This window comes from Indicator indicator, chromosome 4 (genome assembly GCF_027791375.1).
Source record: "Indicator indicator isolate 239-I01 chromosome 4, UM_Iind_1.1, whole genome shotgun sequence".
Classification (NCBI taxonomy): Eukaryota; Metazoa; Chordata; class Aves; order Piciformes; family Indicatoridae; genus Indicator; species Indicator indicator.
The window spans coordinates 44,386,622-44,401,745 of record NC_072013.1 but is presented as its reverse complement, the minus strand read 5'-3'; the positions used below and the strand labels follow the sequence as shown (position 1 = coordinate 44,401,745).

Genomic DNA, 15,124 nt, shown 5'->3' with positions numbered 1-15,124 from the left:
ATGCCCCATCCCACAGGTCCAGTTATCAGGGTTCTGTGTGACCAAAGGGCATTAACTCCCTTGGGGCAGTATTTAAACCAGCCAAGAAGTCAGGCAACTTGCCTTGGTCTCACCCAGCGAGCAACCAGAGCCAAATGCATGAGTAGCAGCTGAGAGCCTGCTTACCACAGAGAGAAGAGCCAAGTGCTGCCCAAGTAGCAGCTGAAGAATCTGCTCCAGCAGACCAACAACTGCACCCAGGCCTTGCACCTGGACCAAGGCAGAAAGGGGAAAAGCTCCAAGGGAATTGAATCCCAGTAGAGGCTACAGCCCAGCGACTGGGCATGACAAGAGAGAGGATCCTTAGCCCTCTCCGAGCCAAGGACTGCTCAAATTATAGTCACAGCATCTGGGAAGATACCAGACAGAGGAGCAAGTCATGAGTACCCAGCCAGTCTGCCACAGAATCCCATTTGTGGGAAACCCGCAGATCACAGCACCTGTATTTCCAATATGAATTGCTGTATTGGAAATTTTAGAGCTGTGCTTAAATCATTTAACTGTCTTTATATGTAGAGTGTAAAACCCACAGCCAAATAATTGAACCTGTGAATAACTGTGAAACTGTGAAAATTTTGTCAATAAGTTATGGTGGTGTTTGAAGATACTGCCACCAGGAAATATTAATTATAAAATATGTGGAAATATACATTTTTATTACAGCTAAAAATGTGTAGATTTAACAAAGAGCCTGACTGAACCTTCCTTGCTGCTGTTATTTGCTTTGGCTCATCAAAGAGCTTATGCACGTCATGCACAATCATCTCTCAGGCAGACAAAACACTTTATGATTCATGTAGAAGTCAGAGCCCTGTACACCTCAGGGCATTGGTTCAGAATCATTGCAGAGGCAAGAGCATCACCTAATGAATTGCCAATATGACATTTTTTGCTGTCCTTTCCCATAAGGTACAGACTTGGTGTAACTCAATTCTGTTGTACTCGCAGGATTTGATACAGCATTGTACCACTACAGCACACTGGGGTGTTTTATGGAGCAGAAATAATTGTGTATTCTAAGAGGAAACAGTTATGCTTAAGCAAAAGTTGTAGCTGTTGGGGGCTCCGAGCTGATGTGGTGGCTGCATGACTGCAAGACAGGATCACACAAAAGGCAGAGCTAAGAAAGGTCAGCCCAGATGAGAGGGGGAATCCATTGCCAGAGTGTATTACTGAATCTCCTCAACCTTCAGTGCTGCAGCTGGGTGATCACATGGAGATGTAAAATAAGAAATACAGCAAAGAAACTCTTTTTCTGTGAGATGTGAAAGGCAACATTTTAACATGAAACTTTCATTTGGTGCATATGCAATTGGGCTTTACACTGGCACCTACCTTTGTCCTAAAGCACTGATTCTCTGGGTGAGGAAATTTCAAAGTGCAGATTCCAAGAATAGCACTACCTTAAATGGTGGGAAATGAGCTGCACTGCAGGTTTGGTAAATCTGAAGGTTTTGTTCAGCCACTTAGTCATAGCTGCCCCCTCAAGTGAAAAAGAACAAAAGGATTTTTTTTTTTTTTTGAGAAGGTGGGACTAGAGCAAAATACAGTGATCTGAAACTGTATGGGCCCTTCAAAATACAGTGATCTGAAACTGTATGGATCCTTCAAAATACAGTGATCTGAAACTGTATGGGCCCTTCAAAATACAGTGATCTGAAACTGTATGGGCCCTTCAAAATACAGTGATCTGAAACTGTATGGACCCTTCAAAATACAGTGATCTGAAACTGTATGGGCCCTTCAAAATACAGTGATCTGAAACTGTATGGATCCTTCAAAATACAGGGATCTGAAACTGTATGGGCCCTTTCTGTTTTATAAAGGAAGCAGAGGTAAAAGATTTCCCCTTGTGGTGTATTATCAAATTACTAGGGCAAATAAATTGTACATAATGATCTTGACTTCGTGTAATCAGCAAGGCTCCATTGACTTTAATGGAAAAAAATATCAATTTGCACTCTCAGATGAGCTGAGTGGAAGGAGGTACATTCCTGACTGTCTTGCTCATGTGGGTAATCTCCCTGAAATAATTCCCCAAAGTAAAGACCATTAAGGGTTTGTGTTTCTGTTGTAGGGCTGTTCTGCAAGTCCTTATACTTTCAGTGCCAAAGCCATCTTTACCAGCCCTAGTGCACACAGAGTGCAAGGAACCCACTTCAGAGAAGGGGCTGCATTTATTCCCTTTTTCCACCCTGGCCTGGATAAGGATGCCTCACCAGTCCTGTGTCATAACTTCCAGCTCCATTCCTGGTTTGTATTGCTTTGTGAACTTGTACTGTGTCCACCACAGGGGCAGAGAGCTAGGAGAAGCCTGGAAACTCAGCAGCAATGAACCAGACACTGAACCCCCTGCCTTTTGCATGGAGTTAAACACTGCCCTGATAGAAGAGTTTTTAATGCCAATGTTATTCCATATATCAGCAGGATTTGGCCCTACATGTCACAATTGCTATGCTAATTGTGGACAGATCCAAACACAGCAATTATGATAACATAGCTGACCTTTCCAAACCCAAACTAATGTTCCAGATTTGGTTTTGTACCTTGGGAAGGAGAGAATTTGATCTCAGTGGGAGGACTGGAAGCATTTCCTAGGCTGGTTCCCATTGCTCAGTTCCCACTTGCAGAGCCATATGGCCTGCATTCCCTTTGGCCACCTGTAAAATTCTCAGTGAGGCAGGTTCACCTGCTCACCATCAGATCCACCCACTCACAACCAAAAATCTGCAAGTCAAAAGGCACAGGTGTGGAAAAAGGAAAAGGCAAAGCACTAGTGCTTTCCTTTCTTCTCTCTGCTGTACATTGATCAGCTGGGACAAAAAGGATCTGTAAGAGTGCTCAGTTCTTTGAAGACCTGATCCTGGACCTGCTCATGAAGGTTACAAGCATGTCTCTTTCTGATCACCTGCAGACAGGTCAGTGTCTCAAATGCTGAACGTTTCAGTTTGCCACATTACAGCACAAGGCTGGTTTGCTCTCAAATACAGAACTACAGTTCTCCTTTTGCCTAGAGAGCTATAACCTCTCATAGTATCATATCTTTGCCTTGACTGTGGGACTATTGCAACTCAATAAAGGGCTAATGGAGATGCAAATGCTATTCCAAATGCTATTCCGTTAGCCTTCATTCCAGATTGTAGCCTGGCTAGAGGCTAATGTGCGAGTCCTTTTGTTATCTGTTGCCATGCATGCTTTGTGCAGACCTCTGTTGTGATGGAAGCTATCCCAGCTGAATTTGTGCTGAGACAGGCTCTGTGCATTTCCTTGATAGCATGTTCTGTCCATCAGTGAAAACCACCACACTACTCTAAACCACCATAGCAGGAGCCTCATGACTTTTTCCTGGTGTCTCTCCTGGGTTGCTTTACTGTAATGTAGATGTGGGCTCCTCTTCGCTGAAGTGTAGGTTGAAATAATCCATTAGTAATGCCACAAGAGGTTTCCTGACTGGTTTAAGCCAGTCTAAAACTGCACTGCTGCCAAAAAGCAGGGTGCTACCCTTCACACTGCCCCTACATTCCTATCATTCTGGCTCAAGTGAGCTGGCTAGGAACTGAAAACTGGGTAACTTGGGTCAGCTCTCTCATCTGCCTGCTGCTGGGGCCACACCAAGGCAATGCTGGAACATCAAAGGGCACAGAGGGAAGTGTGACTTCACCTCAAACAGCAGCATGGCCTTTGATGGGCTTAATCCAAACTGCACTCTATGGTTGTTTCACATTCTCCAGCTCTGAAAAGATGGTTTGATAAACCAGACAGAACTGGCCTGCCTGGCAGCATGGGCTGCAGCTCGAGAGCTGGCAGTCACAGGGTGGGAATCAGTTACTCAGGGTAGCTGTTAGGATCGCTCTGCACATCCTGGCACTTCTGCAGTGAGCACCAGTAGTCAAGTCAAGCTGTCTCAGGAGATGTTAACTCCAAAGCAGACAGCTGGAAGTAAAACTACAGTGAAGCCTAACAGTGAGTGCTTTGTGTGGCTGCATCTTAGCCCCTGCCTCTTACTGCAACTGCCTATCCAAGTTAACCAAGGCAATTTACAATAAGCAAGCATCTGCATCTCTGTAGCTGTTCAGTCAGGAAAAGAGAATCAAGAGGGTAATAGAATTGGCCAGCCAATGCCCATGTGGCCTGATTCTACTTTTTGTTTCCTGACTACCTCTCAAGTCAGTCATAAAGCCTCTGGCTCTTGAGATGCTAAACAGAGAGGAACACATCTGGATGCAGCATAAAATTCTTGGGGTTTTGTTGTTTGTTGTTTTTTATTTTTTTTTTTTAGGTTGGACTACTGGGCAAGCAGGCATATGAGACTGTGAAGGAAACATAGGAATCATAGGGTGTCTTAGTGTAGCTGCTCCCTTGCAGCTGTGCTGTAATATGAGAGTTACAAGAGATTCACCTGGAGATGAAAGCAGCTTTGGTTTTGAGTCAGAGATCATCACATTTGGAGAGCTGCCCCAGGCCATTACATAATGCCTTGACTGATTGTTGTTTTAATCCTGGTTGATGACATCTACCAAACTCAGCTTTTTCTCTGGTAAACACATATCAGAGATAACATGGGTGGTGGTCTTTTGTTCTTGGCTTATCTTTGCTCATTTTGGATCAGACCCCTTTGGTCAGAAAGTCTTCAGAATGCTGATCAGGTAAGGCTCACCTGATGTGTGTAGAAGGACAAAAGACACTTGGCTGATATTTGGTGAGCTTGTGAATACTGCATCAAGCAGAGCAGGCTAGTGGCCATCACATTCTCTCATGCTGCAAGTGATGGTCTAATGCTCCTGACATTCATAGGACGTACTAGAAGACATCCAAGGCTTTCAGGGGACAGAACTCAGTTGAGTGTGTCTATCTGCCAGACATGAGGGAGGACAATGATAAATTCAAGTGAGCAAGAAGCCAGTGAGAAGCACATTAGAACACAAGACTGAATGGAAGACTGGGAGTAAGAAGAAACAAAATAGACTAAGCTGGGACTGATTACAGAGAGGACCTGAAGGCTTGGGAGTGAGGGGAGAGGTGTCATTTTGCAATGAGCTGGACAGAACACACAGTTGCCCTTAAGCAAGGTGAAAGGAAATGGGAGCACAGAATGGGTTGGTCTAACCAAGAGAAAAGAAGAAACAGGTTGCAAGGAGAATGAAGTTAGGAAGGAAAAACTCTAAATATTATTAGAAAAAAAAGAGGAGAAAATGATTGGAAAGCAAATGAAGAAGTATTAGGAGAGAGGGAAATAAGATAACAAGGAGCAAAAGACAAAGAATAATGAGAAAGAGTGCCAAACAATAGGTATCTACTGAATTAGGCAGAAAGTGTCATTCAGCCTGTTCTGGCAAAATAAGCAGCATTGTTCAGTCCTTCCTGATACCCATTATTGTACCAGTGACAAGACATGACAAGAGCTGCTTTGTCTGCCCTGCCTGGTGCTGCTCTGCTGGGGCAGAGCTGGCCTTTGAGGAACGACATGCATGAGGTCAGTGTTAGCAAATCTGCTTTTTATCCCTCTTGGTCACACTTTTATCAACAAAGCCTTACTTATACTGGGGTTTGAGGTGTTTGGTTTTGGTTTTTTTTTTCCTGAATCTGTTTTACTACTCTCCATCCCTGACAAGAATCATCAGTGCTAGCCTTGATGAAAGCATTACTGTAAATGGCCTTCTGGTTTTTCTACCTCAGACTCATCAACATCTGACGTGAAAAGAGTAGTGAAACTGGGTCAGAGAAGACTTCCATAATGCTCCTACCATTGCAGTTACTGGTTGATAAAGTTAAGACTTTACTATGAGGCTGATACCTCAAAGCATTCCCACTGCCCTCCACAACCCAGGGATTAAAGCAGGCAGCTCTAAAATTAAAAAATCTGAGAAACAACATGGAAAAAGATTTTACCTGTGATGTCAAAAAAAAAAAAAAGGGTTGTGTGTGTTTCTGTTTCTGTCATGATAATAAATTCTGTTACGATAATTTAAACAATTGTGTGCTAGTACTTGTGGCAAGTAAAACCCTTAGTCTGGAGCAAAGGTGAGGCCCAAAATTCTGGCTTTCTCTTAAAGAAATGCATACTAAGAATTGAAAAGAGTGAAAAAAGGGATTCTCTCAGAATGGTCTCTGAAGTGCTTCATGTTTCAGCTGGTTTATAAGGAAGAAGGAACTGGAGTTTAGGAAAAGAGATGAGTTCAATGGCTTTAAATCCTGAGTAGGCAGCTGAAATGCTGATCAATATGTGAGTTTATAAGTATTTCCATGCACCCCTATGTGCCTGTAGACTCTTTCCTAGGCAATCCTATAGGAAGTATGGGAGATGTAATCTTTTTGTGCATCCATTTGCAATGAAGTACTTGTGCAGAGCAATGATTGCCTACAATCTGTTACAGAAATAAGATAATTAGGTTAATAATAATATGCAACCCAAAGAAGAAAAAAAACCCCTCACAAACCTTCAAAAGGTTCAGGGCTCAGAATAAGTGATTTTTATTTCTATTTACTGGATAATATATTCTCCCCCTTACAGCTTCCTGGCACTAGTACATGGTGCTGCTGAAATAGGGATCTTTAGATAGTTCAACTTTCTGCCTTGCCATAGCTGTGTATGAGCACAAAGTGATTTGTGGCAAAGACAGAACACCACATAAAAGGATTTTGAAAAGCCAAAAAAGGAAAAATCTGTTTCTTTCCTAGGGAAGAAGTGTGCTGAATTGCATTACAATGTATACGCATACATCTCATCAGCATCTGGCACAAGGAGGGCAGGATTTTTCAAACTGCAGAATGAGCCTTTTCAGGGTCCCTGCAGCCTGAACAGAAACCCACACATCCTTATTATTTGCACATGGCTCCATTATGCTTTGGAATTCACAGAAGTCTACTCCACACTGAGAACAGAATTTTTTTTTCTTTTTTTCTGATGGAAATTATTAATCTTCAGAATGGCTAGAAGTTACTAGGCACATAGTGTACTAAGCTATATTTTACTTTCTTCTCTAGAATGTGATAATTCCCCCCCGTCTGTTCTTTTAATCCTACATCTTACATCCTCTTTGTGTTCCTAAAGGACTATGATCAGTTTGATAGTAATTTTTTTACTGTAATATAATCTATCTCCAGAACAGGTAAAAAGATTCTGTTGCTAACTGAGATTTAAAGGCTGGTTTTATTGCAAGATTTTGAAGCCTTTTTCAGCCTTAATCTTCTGAAAACATTACTCTTAAAAGCTCTAGTTTGCCACAGGAATAAAAGGTAAATATGATACATCTTTTTAATATGTAATTATGTGCTCTGCCACAAAAAAAAAAAAAAAAAAAAAAGCCTTGCCATACCATTTAATGATGTGGTTCCTTAATATAGTTTCAGTTAGCAGCAGTAGAGAAAATGTAAATGAAGTATGTAAGGGAATAAAGTATTTTCATCTCAAAGATGAAACAAAAGCAGGAATCAATCTGGCACTGAGATACACAAAAGCTGGTCCTAATGACCATGGTTTGTCTGCAAGATGTTGAATTTGAGCTCCACATGAACAATACCTGAGGTTGCTTGAAGGAAACTGAAAGCAATGATGTTTAGAGAGGCAAGTCAAGAGACTTCTCAGAAGAGAAAAGCTCATGAAGAATAGTTCCTCACACTTAAAAAACCAACCAACCAAACAAAAACCAGCTACTGAAATACCAGAACTACAGCACTTCCATACATGAAACGCTTGCATTCATTGAATCACTCCATGATTAGTCATACAGTACAGGACATGACACCATGGAGTAGAAAGTCTTTAGATTTCTGTAATGATTCCCTGATAAAAGCCAAATATTTCTTAAACTATGTGGCTTCCAGGGATATCACCCTCGAACACAAAGGAAATGTTGATGGAGTAAACCTGCGCCGAAATCATTGCTAAAAATATGTATATAGCACCATCTACTGATTTTTTCAGTCTTTGCATGGGAGTGTTTTGGAAATTATGAAGACCTATCTACGGGTTACAGCAGTGCACCAGTTTTGCCCAAACTGGAGCTGGATCGGTGCCCTCTTTCCAGACTATCAATTACCTCAGTTAAGGTAAAATGGAGGTTAAAATTACATCAAGAGGTTAGCAGCTAAAAATAATAAAACACACTAACCAAATAGAAGAAAATGAGGAAGAAAAGGCAAGTAGAATGAGACAAAAAATGAGCAGCTGAGTGAGTTGAAGCACTGGAGTTCTGGAGCAAAGGTGAGATGTTGTTGGTAAAGGGTTAGGGAATAATTGGTAAAGGGAGGAATTTCTCAAGATGTCATTTGAGAGCCCTTTTTTCTGGCTTTAAACTCCTGCATCCTTCTCTGGGTCATCTACAGTTTACCAGAGTCAATGCAATTCACCTGACAAAATGGATTTTCTTTCTTATCCCATGTCATTTTTCTGCTGGTGAGACAGGTTGATTGGAGTTTGTGCTAGCTGAAGACTAGAGTTGGTGAAAAGCAGACAGTCAAGTGTGTGGAGATGGAGGGAAACAATGTGATGGTACTAAAGGCTGCCAGATTGCCTCGATTACAGCATGTAGTTTCATTTTTGCTATGTTATGTTTAGTTTATTGACTTGGTTTATCACTATTATGTGGACATAATAATGCTTGCAAATAACCAAGATGGAAACTCCTTAGATGGAATGTGATCCTGCAGCAGGTGTCCTGTGGCATTTACAATCTGTCTGTCAGCCACTGAAGCAGAACTACCTGAAAGGATGCTGTAGAGAGGCTGGTGCTGGTCTCTTCTCACAGCTAATTAGTGATAGGACAAGAGGGAATGGCCTCAAACTGCGACTGGGTAGGTATTGACTGGACATTAGGAAAAAATTTTTCACAGCAAGAGTGGTCAGGCATCGGAATAAGCTGCCCAGGGATGTGGTTGAGTCACCAACCCTGGATGTGTTTAAAGGTCATTTGGATGTGGTGCCTTGGAGATACAGTTTAGGACTGAACCTTGTAGAGTGAGGTTATTGGTTGGACTTGGTGATCCTGAGGGTCTTTTCCAACCTGAATGATTCTGTGAAATGGTGCATAGCAAGCATTGCTCTGCCAGTGGTGAGGGGACAAAAATAGGGCAAGACACAGAACAAAGCTGATCAGGGCAGGATGAAAGATTAGTATCATGGGTAGTATTGCTGCTTAGTGTTTTCAGTATCATTTGGTACAGAGCATCTTCAGAGCTATAGTACTGCTGTTGCTTGGAAATATGTCCCTCATGACCCTCCAAAACATGACTACATTGCTCCACAGCTACACTAGAAAGATATACAACCGTATTTTGTGCAGATGCGCCTCAGAGAGTCATCCTACCCGACTACTTAGCTGTCCCCTGGAAGAGGGAATTGCCTCTTTATTATTCGTGAAGCCTTTTCTTAAGTCTTTGACATGGGTTGTTTGGTCCTACAGAAATGTACTATCAATAAGAAACTTTAAAAAAAAAACCCAGAACCTCATTCTGTCACTGATTTCAGTTTTTGCAGAAAAATAGATGTTTACTAGGTGGAGTGATAGTATGGTACTGAGCCCAGACTGCACTGAACAGAATGCTAATGCATGCAGAAATCAGTTCCCCATGTGACTTTGTCTTCATCCCTTCAGCATAACAAGGCTGGTGATTAAATAAGAGATCACATACTCTTTCTCAGTATCTTGTAAAATATTTTTACTTGAGCAGTCAGTACTTTGGATGATGCTGCCTGTGTCTGTGTCAAGACAAACAGACTGGATACAGGAAAACTGTTTAAAAGGCCAGCTTTTAAAATTATTTACAAAATGCACATTCAAAGGCCTTTTCCCATAGCCATACTACTAGCCATTTCTGAATTCCAAAGCACACTTCTAAGCAGTACAAAGCTCAGGAAGCGTTCTCTTCACCTGAGGCTGTATGAGATGCATTTCTTAAGGTGTATTTTCCTGATGGGTTAAAGTCTCCTCTAAATCCACGGTGCTATTCTGGCAATCAGTGGCCCTGTCCCCCACTAGTGTTTGTATAACTTATACAGGCTTGGCTGGATTATGGAGCTGACTCAAATCGAAACTAATAATTTACCACAAAATTAATTTGCAGCTGGATCAATGCCCTCATCTGTCTGACTGACGCCCATGGGAGCACCAATGTCCCCACCTGCCACCATCTCTCAGCAACTGCACGCACTTGGTTTGTGATGATCTTGAAACCCTACCCTGAGGTCGTTTCTTGCAGTTCTAGCTCTGATTCACAGACAAATACTATCTCGGGCACGTACCCCCTACCGTCCACGCTTATATTCGGTTTAGCCTGCGGATGCTGCTGTTTGCCAGCGTTATCAAAGGAGCATTTAACGTCTCCTTTCTTCGTCCGAATGACAAGCGGTTAGCAACCTTAGTCACCTAACTGCCCATAAATCAAAGGCGTATTATAAACCACTTAATTCCTAGCACCGTGCAATTGCATTGGCCCGTTTCACACACACACGCTTGTAAAACTTAACGTAGTGAAGGGCTGGTGCTGCGAAGCCCACCACACAGAAACGACGGAGACAGCAGGGCAGCACGAAAGCCATCAGGCGTGCCTAAAGCCGGGGACAGCCGCGGTTCCGCCTGCTTGGCACATTTTAAGGGGTTTCGCATGCGGGCTCTCAGCGTGGCCAAGCACTCGGAATTTCATGCGCATCGACAAAGTCGCTCCAGCTTTGCGAACCGCGCACAGCAAACATCCACCACGAAGCCGCGGCGGCACCTCGAACGCCAGCCTCTCGGTGCTCGCCAGACCCACCGGCAAGCTCCGGGACGCGCAGCACGGGCCAGCCACACCCACAGAGGAAGGCAAAACCCAGGCGGCGGCGCCACACGCGGCTACAGCCTCCCCATCCCTAGCCGTGGACGGCCGCGCCTCGCGCCCTCCCGTCGACAGCCGCCGGGATCGCGCCGGGCGGCGGAGGGGCGGGGAGAGCTAGGCGCGCGCGGCCCGCGCCAGCCGCTCCCTCGCGAGAGGTGCAGGCCTCCTCCTCCTCCTCCTCCTCCTCCTCCGCCACCGCCCCACGCGCCCCGCCCCGCCCCCGCGCGCCGCAGCTCCGCCTCGCTGCTGGGCTCCGGGCGGGCCGGCGGGCGCGGAGCGCTGCTAGCAGCCATGATGGTGGGTCTTGAGGCGGTCGCGGTGCCGGGGCGGGGCGGGCGTGTGCGGCCGGGTCGCTAACCTGTGCGCTTTGTCTCCCCCCCACAACCCTTCCTGCTGCCGGCTGTGCCCCTTGGCGCCCCTCTGGCCCGCTCCGCCTCCTCCTCTTCGTCCCTAGCAGGAAGGCTCGGACGACGGCCCAGATTTTCTGTCGGAGGAGGACCGAGGTGTAAGTGCCGCAGGGAGGCGTTAGGGACCCCGGCGCCCCGGGGTTGGGGTGAGTGGGGGAGGGTAGGGTTGGCCGACTCCTTCGGGGGGCCTCTAGCTGTCGTCTGGCTCCAGTCCGCTGCGAAGGTACCGGAGGGACGCGGGATGCCGGGGGGGCGGCGGGCCGTTAGGGTTTAGGGTGTTTGCCGGGATCTGCTGTCTTGGAAATGGCACAGCCTCCCTCTGAAATTAGTGTTTGTCTGTGTGTGTTGTGCCTTGAATTTTTCATTGTTCAGCACTCAAGTTTTGGAAGGGCTCTGATTTTTTTTTTTTTTTTTTGGTTGGTGGAATAGCTTGAAGAGGAGATTGTGTATGTTGCTAGAGATTCCTATTTTCTCTGTGTGTTCTTCCCTCCTCTGATACGTGCCTCCCTCCTCCCGCACACACCCAGATTGTACTGTGGCCCTGACCAGGTTGACCAGCCTTGTGGAGAGCACTAGATTCCATCTTTAATCCCGAGCCAGGGCCTAAGTGAAATCGTGCTGGCCTGTCTCCTCTCTTAGTGCCCTAGAGACTCCCGTACGTAACAATGAGGCGTTTACATTGCTGCATAATAAACTGTTGAAAAGAAGTTCTGTTGTTGAGACATGATGCCACAATTACGTGCCTTACTGAGAAAATCTTTTCTCTATGCCTTGCTGTTTCTGGCCTCCATCTCTCTTCTAACTGCTGCATCCATCTCTCTTTAACTCGACTGCCTTGCTTAATCAACAGATCAGCTAATCTAGTATAACTTACTCAGAATGATTACCCCTGTCGGTTAGTATCATGACAGACTGACTCTAAACAAGGTAGGACAGCAGCTTCTGGGTTGCTGAGGTTATCTTGGCTGTTGCTGGTTATTAAAGTGGCTACGTCCAGTATAATACTAAAAAATAAAAAATCTGAAAAGCACTATGTTGGTATTCCCTTTATCATCCATGCCATTCTCAATTGTCAAATAGAATGCTAAGTACCAAGAGATTTTTGACTGTATGCATGTGGTAGGAATTCACTGCGCTTCATGTTCCAGTTTATGACCAGAAATTTTAAAAGGGATTGTAGTAGGCCAGTTCTGGTCACTGTAGATCTTTTGCCTTTAGTTAGACTGCTAGATAAATAAGAATGCTAGATAAAAGAGAGAGGTGGAAATTGTTGTCCTCTTGAGTTGTCTTCAGAACAAGGGCTGAAGAACTTATTAATTTTGTAGTCATGTTTTATATAGTTGTACCTAGTATTTAGGAACAGACACTGAAGTGCACAGTTAAGTTGCCTTTATCTGAAGGTGCAGGTAGAACATAACAATGCAGATCTGATCTCATGTCAGACTTGTTTGTTTGGTTATTAGTTTTCGTTCTAAGGCTACAGGTAGTCAGAGTTCACAAGGTAATTCGAAAGCCTTAAGAAATCTCTTAGGCGTATTGTTTGTGCTGTTGGACAACTTACATCATCTCACTTGGCCAAGTGCAGTCCCTTTTTTTTTTTTTTTCTTTCCTCCCCCATCTTCCTCCAGCACTGAGCAATTAAACCAGATCAGTGTCCTCCTCCTTTCCCTGTTTTTTTAGCTTTCTATTTTCAGTCACTGTTGTCTTATTTTTTTCATTGCTATATAAATCCCTGGGGTTAAAACACAGGTTATCTGCATGAGTTTGATTGTGATACAGAAAATCTAATCAAAACCAATACTGACAGTCTGTTCATGAATGGATTTGCTGTGCTTTAATCTTCAAAACCATAACTTTTTCCCCCTTAGTAGCAGTAGTGAAAACAAACAGCTTTTCATAACGTGGTTCCCTCATTCTGATTTCTCACCTTCCTCTGGGATTAAAAAAATACGTAGGTCAAGCCTTTATTTTAAAGCCTGGATGGCAACTTCTGGTTACAGTAATTGAGCTTTTAGTTTTGATCTCAGTACTCTTTCCTCTCTAGAACTCAGATATTGCTATGACAACTGTACTTCTAACTCTCTGGAGTCATGCTACATCATTTGCTACAGTTGTGTTAGATTTAATGTGGAGGTGATGGGTTAAAAAGAGGGCTAGAGGTCTTACTGGTGCCGCATAGAACAATAATTCTCAGACAATTGTGTTACACTGTATGGAGCCTCTGTAAAACAGCACTGAAAGTCATCTTTGAGGAAGTAGCAGTGGGTGGTCTGTAGAAGGAACTTATTATAAATGGTCTGCATAAAATGAACTTGTGGGAATTGCTTCTCTAAACCTAACTTAGGAAGATAGCATTGAATTTGCTTGGAGGAACTGAGTTCCTGTTGGGAGTTACTTGTGCTCTCTCTCTAATGTAAACAATACATGCTTTGAAAGGTGGTATAGCATTGCTTTACTAGTACTGTCTTGTGTATCTTGTACCTATATAAACTTTAGAGTACTTGGCTAGTGCTATTGTCTACTGGTTTGGGGGAAGTGAACTATCCCTTAGATCAGGTCTGCTAGAAACTTAATTCTGTGATGACACTTTCTAATCTTTTATTGTAAAACTGTTGTTTGTTTCCTTTACTCTGTATCTGCCTGTAAAGAACCCACTGAAGAAAGAATCCTTTTTCTCTAAGGCTTTTGGAAGAGCTTAGATTATAGAAGCTACTGTTGTTAACAGATGACCTTACCTAGGAATGTAAGGTTTGGTTGTTTCTGTTGTCTCTACCGGCTTCCTTCCATTAGCATTTGAAGTATAATTGATCTTTAAGCCAGAGCTTAGGTACTAAATCCTCTCATTGCATTGTGTTCTCTTTTAGTACTGTAACGTCCCTTAGCCCTTCCTTTGGCTTCTGGTATTTTCTAGACCCTTTGAATAAAAGAGGGACTTTCTTGATATAGCATAGGAAACTAAAGCAGCTAAATTAGGTTAGCTTTTTTTCAGCCTGGGTGTAGAACATGTATCCAAGCATAAATTTAATATACTATGTTGCACATGTTAGACTGGAGGGAGGTGGGGTAAGATACAAAGGGACTATATCCTCCCCTCCATATTTTCTAGAATTCAAGGTACTTTCAGTTTTCATCCAAATCTGGTTTTGTAGCCTTTTTTTTTTCCTTCCCATTTTCTACTTACTTCATGACTAGAAAACCATGTATTAATAGCAGTTTTCTTTTGGAAGTAATGATGAAGATATGGCTTAAGTTTGTTGTGTGATGATGTTTGTGATTGTAACTCCCAGTAATGCCATGCGAACCATAGTGTCACATGAATACATTTTGAAGTGCTTCAATTTTCTGATTGTCTTTGACATCTTTCATAAAAGCTTCATTACCATTGCAGATGAAAACATTCCCTGTTGGCAGTCAGGCTACAAAGCATAATTTAACATATGATTAAACTCTTCAAAACTGTTACAAACTTAACTCGCTATACATCAAACAAATTGTCCTGTGCAGTTGTGTGTCATGAGTGAAGTTGTCATGTTTAAGTAGTTCTTATTTTTTTTCAGAACAGATAAGCATTTTGTTTCTAAAGTTGAGTAGTGTGTGCCCAAGATGTGCAGCACTAGAGACCAAATGTGCATTAGTGACTAACTTGAATTTTAGACTTGTGTTGTACCATTCTCCTGAATTGTAGATTTTTTTGTACTGTACCATTTTTTTTTTTTTAATGGAGGAAATTAGTAGAAAATTTTTTGACTTATGGAAGACTACAGAAATACTGTTTGGATATCCAGATCATTTGCAGAGATTGTGTGTATTAAGGTATTGTAGGGCACTGGAGAAAAACAGTACTCCAGACGGTGTAACCACTGAAA

General features: G+C 43.2%; 1 protein-coding gene across 1 annotated transcript in view; it reads left to right on the top strand.

The window, feature by feature from the left end:
• Positions 1–10,136: 10,136 nt before the first annotated feature.
• Positions 10,137–15,124, top strand: part of SNX6 (sorting nexin 6) — a 28,585-nt gene continuing 23,597 nt past the window's right edge. The window contains exons 1-4 of the mRNA XM_054400704.1: positions 10,137–10,191; positions 10,256–10,385; positions 10,509–11,148; positions 11,306–11,356. Of these exons, the coding sequence (XP_054256679.1) occupies positions 10,137–10,191; positions 10,256–10,385; positions 10,509–11,148; positions 11,306–11,356 (876 nt within the window). The remainder of the gene's footprint in view (positions 10,192–10,255; positions 10,386–10,508; positions 11,149–11,305; positions 11,357–15,124) is intronic.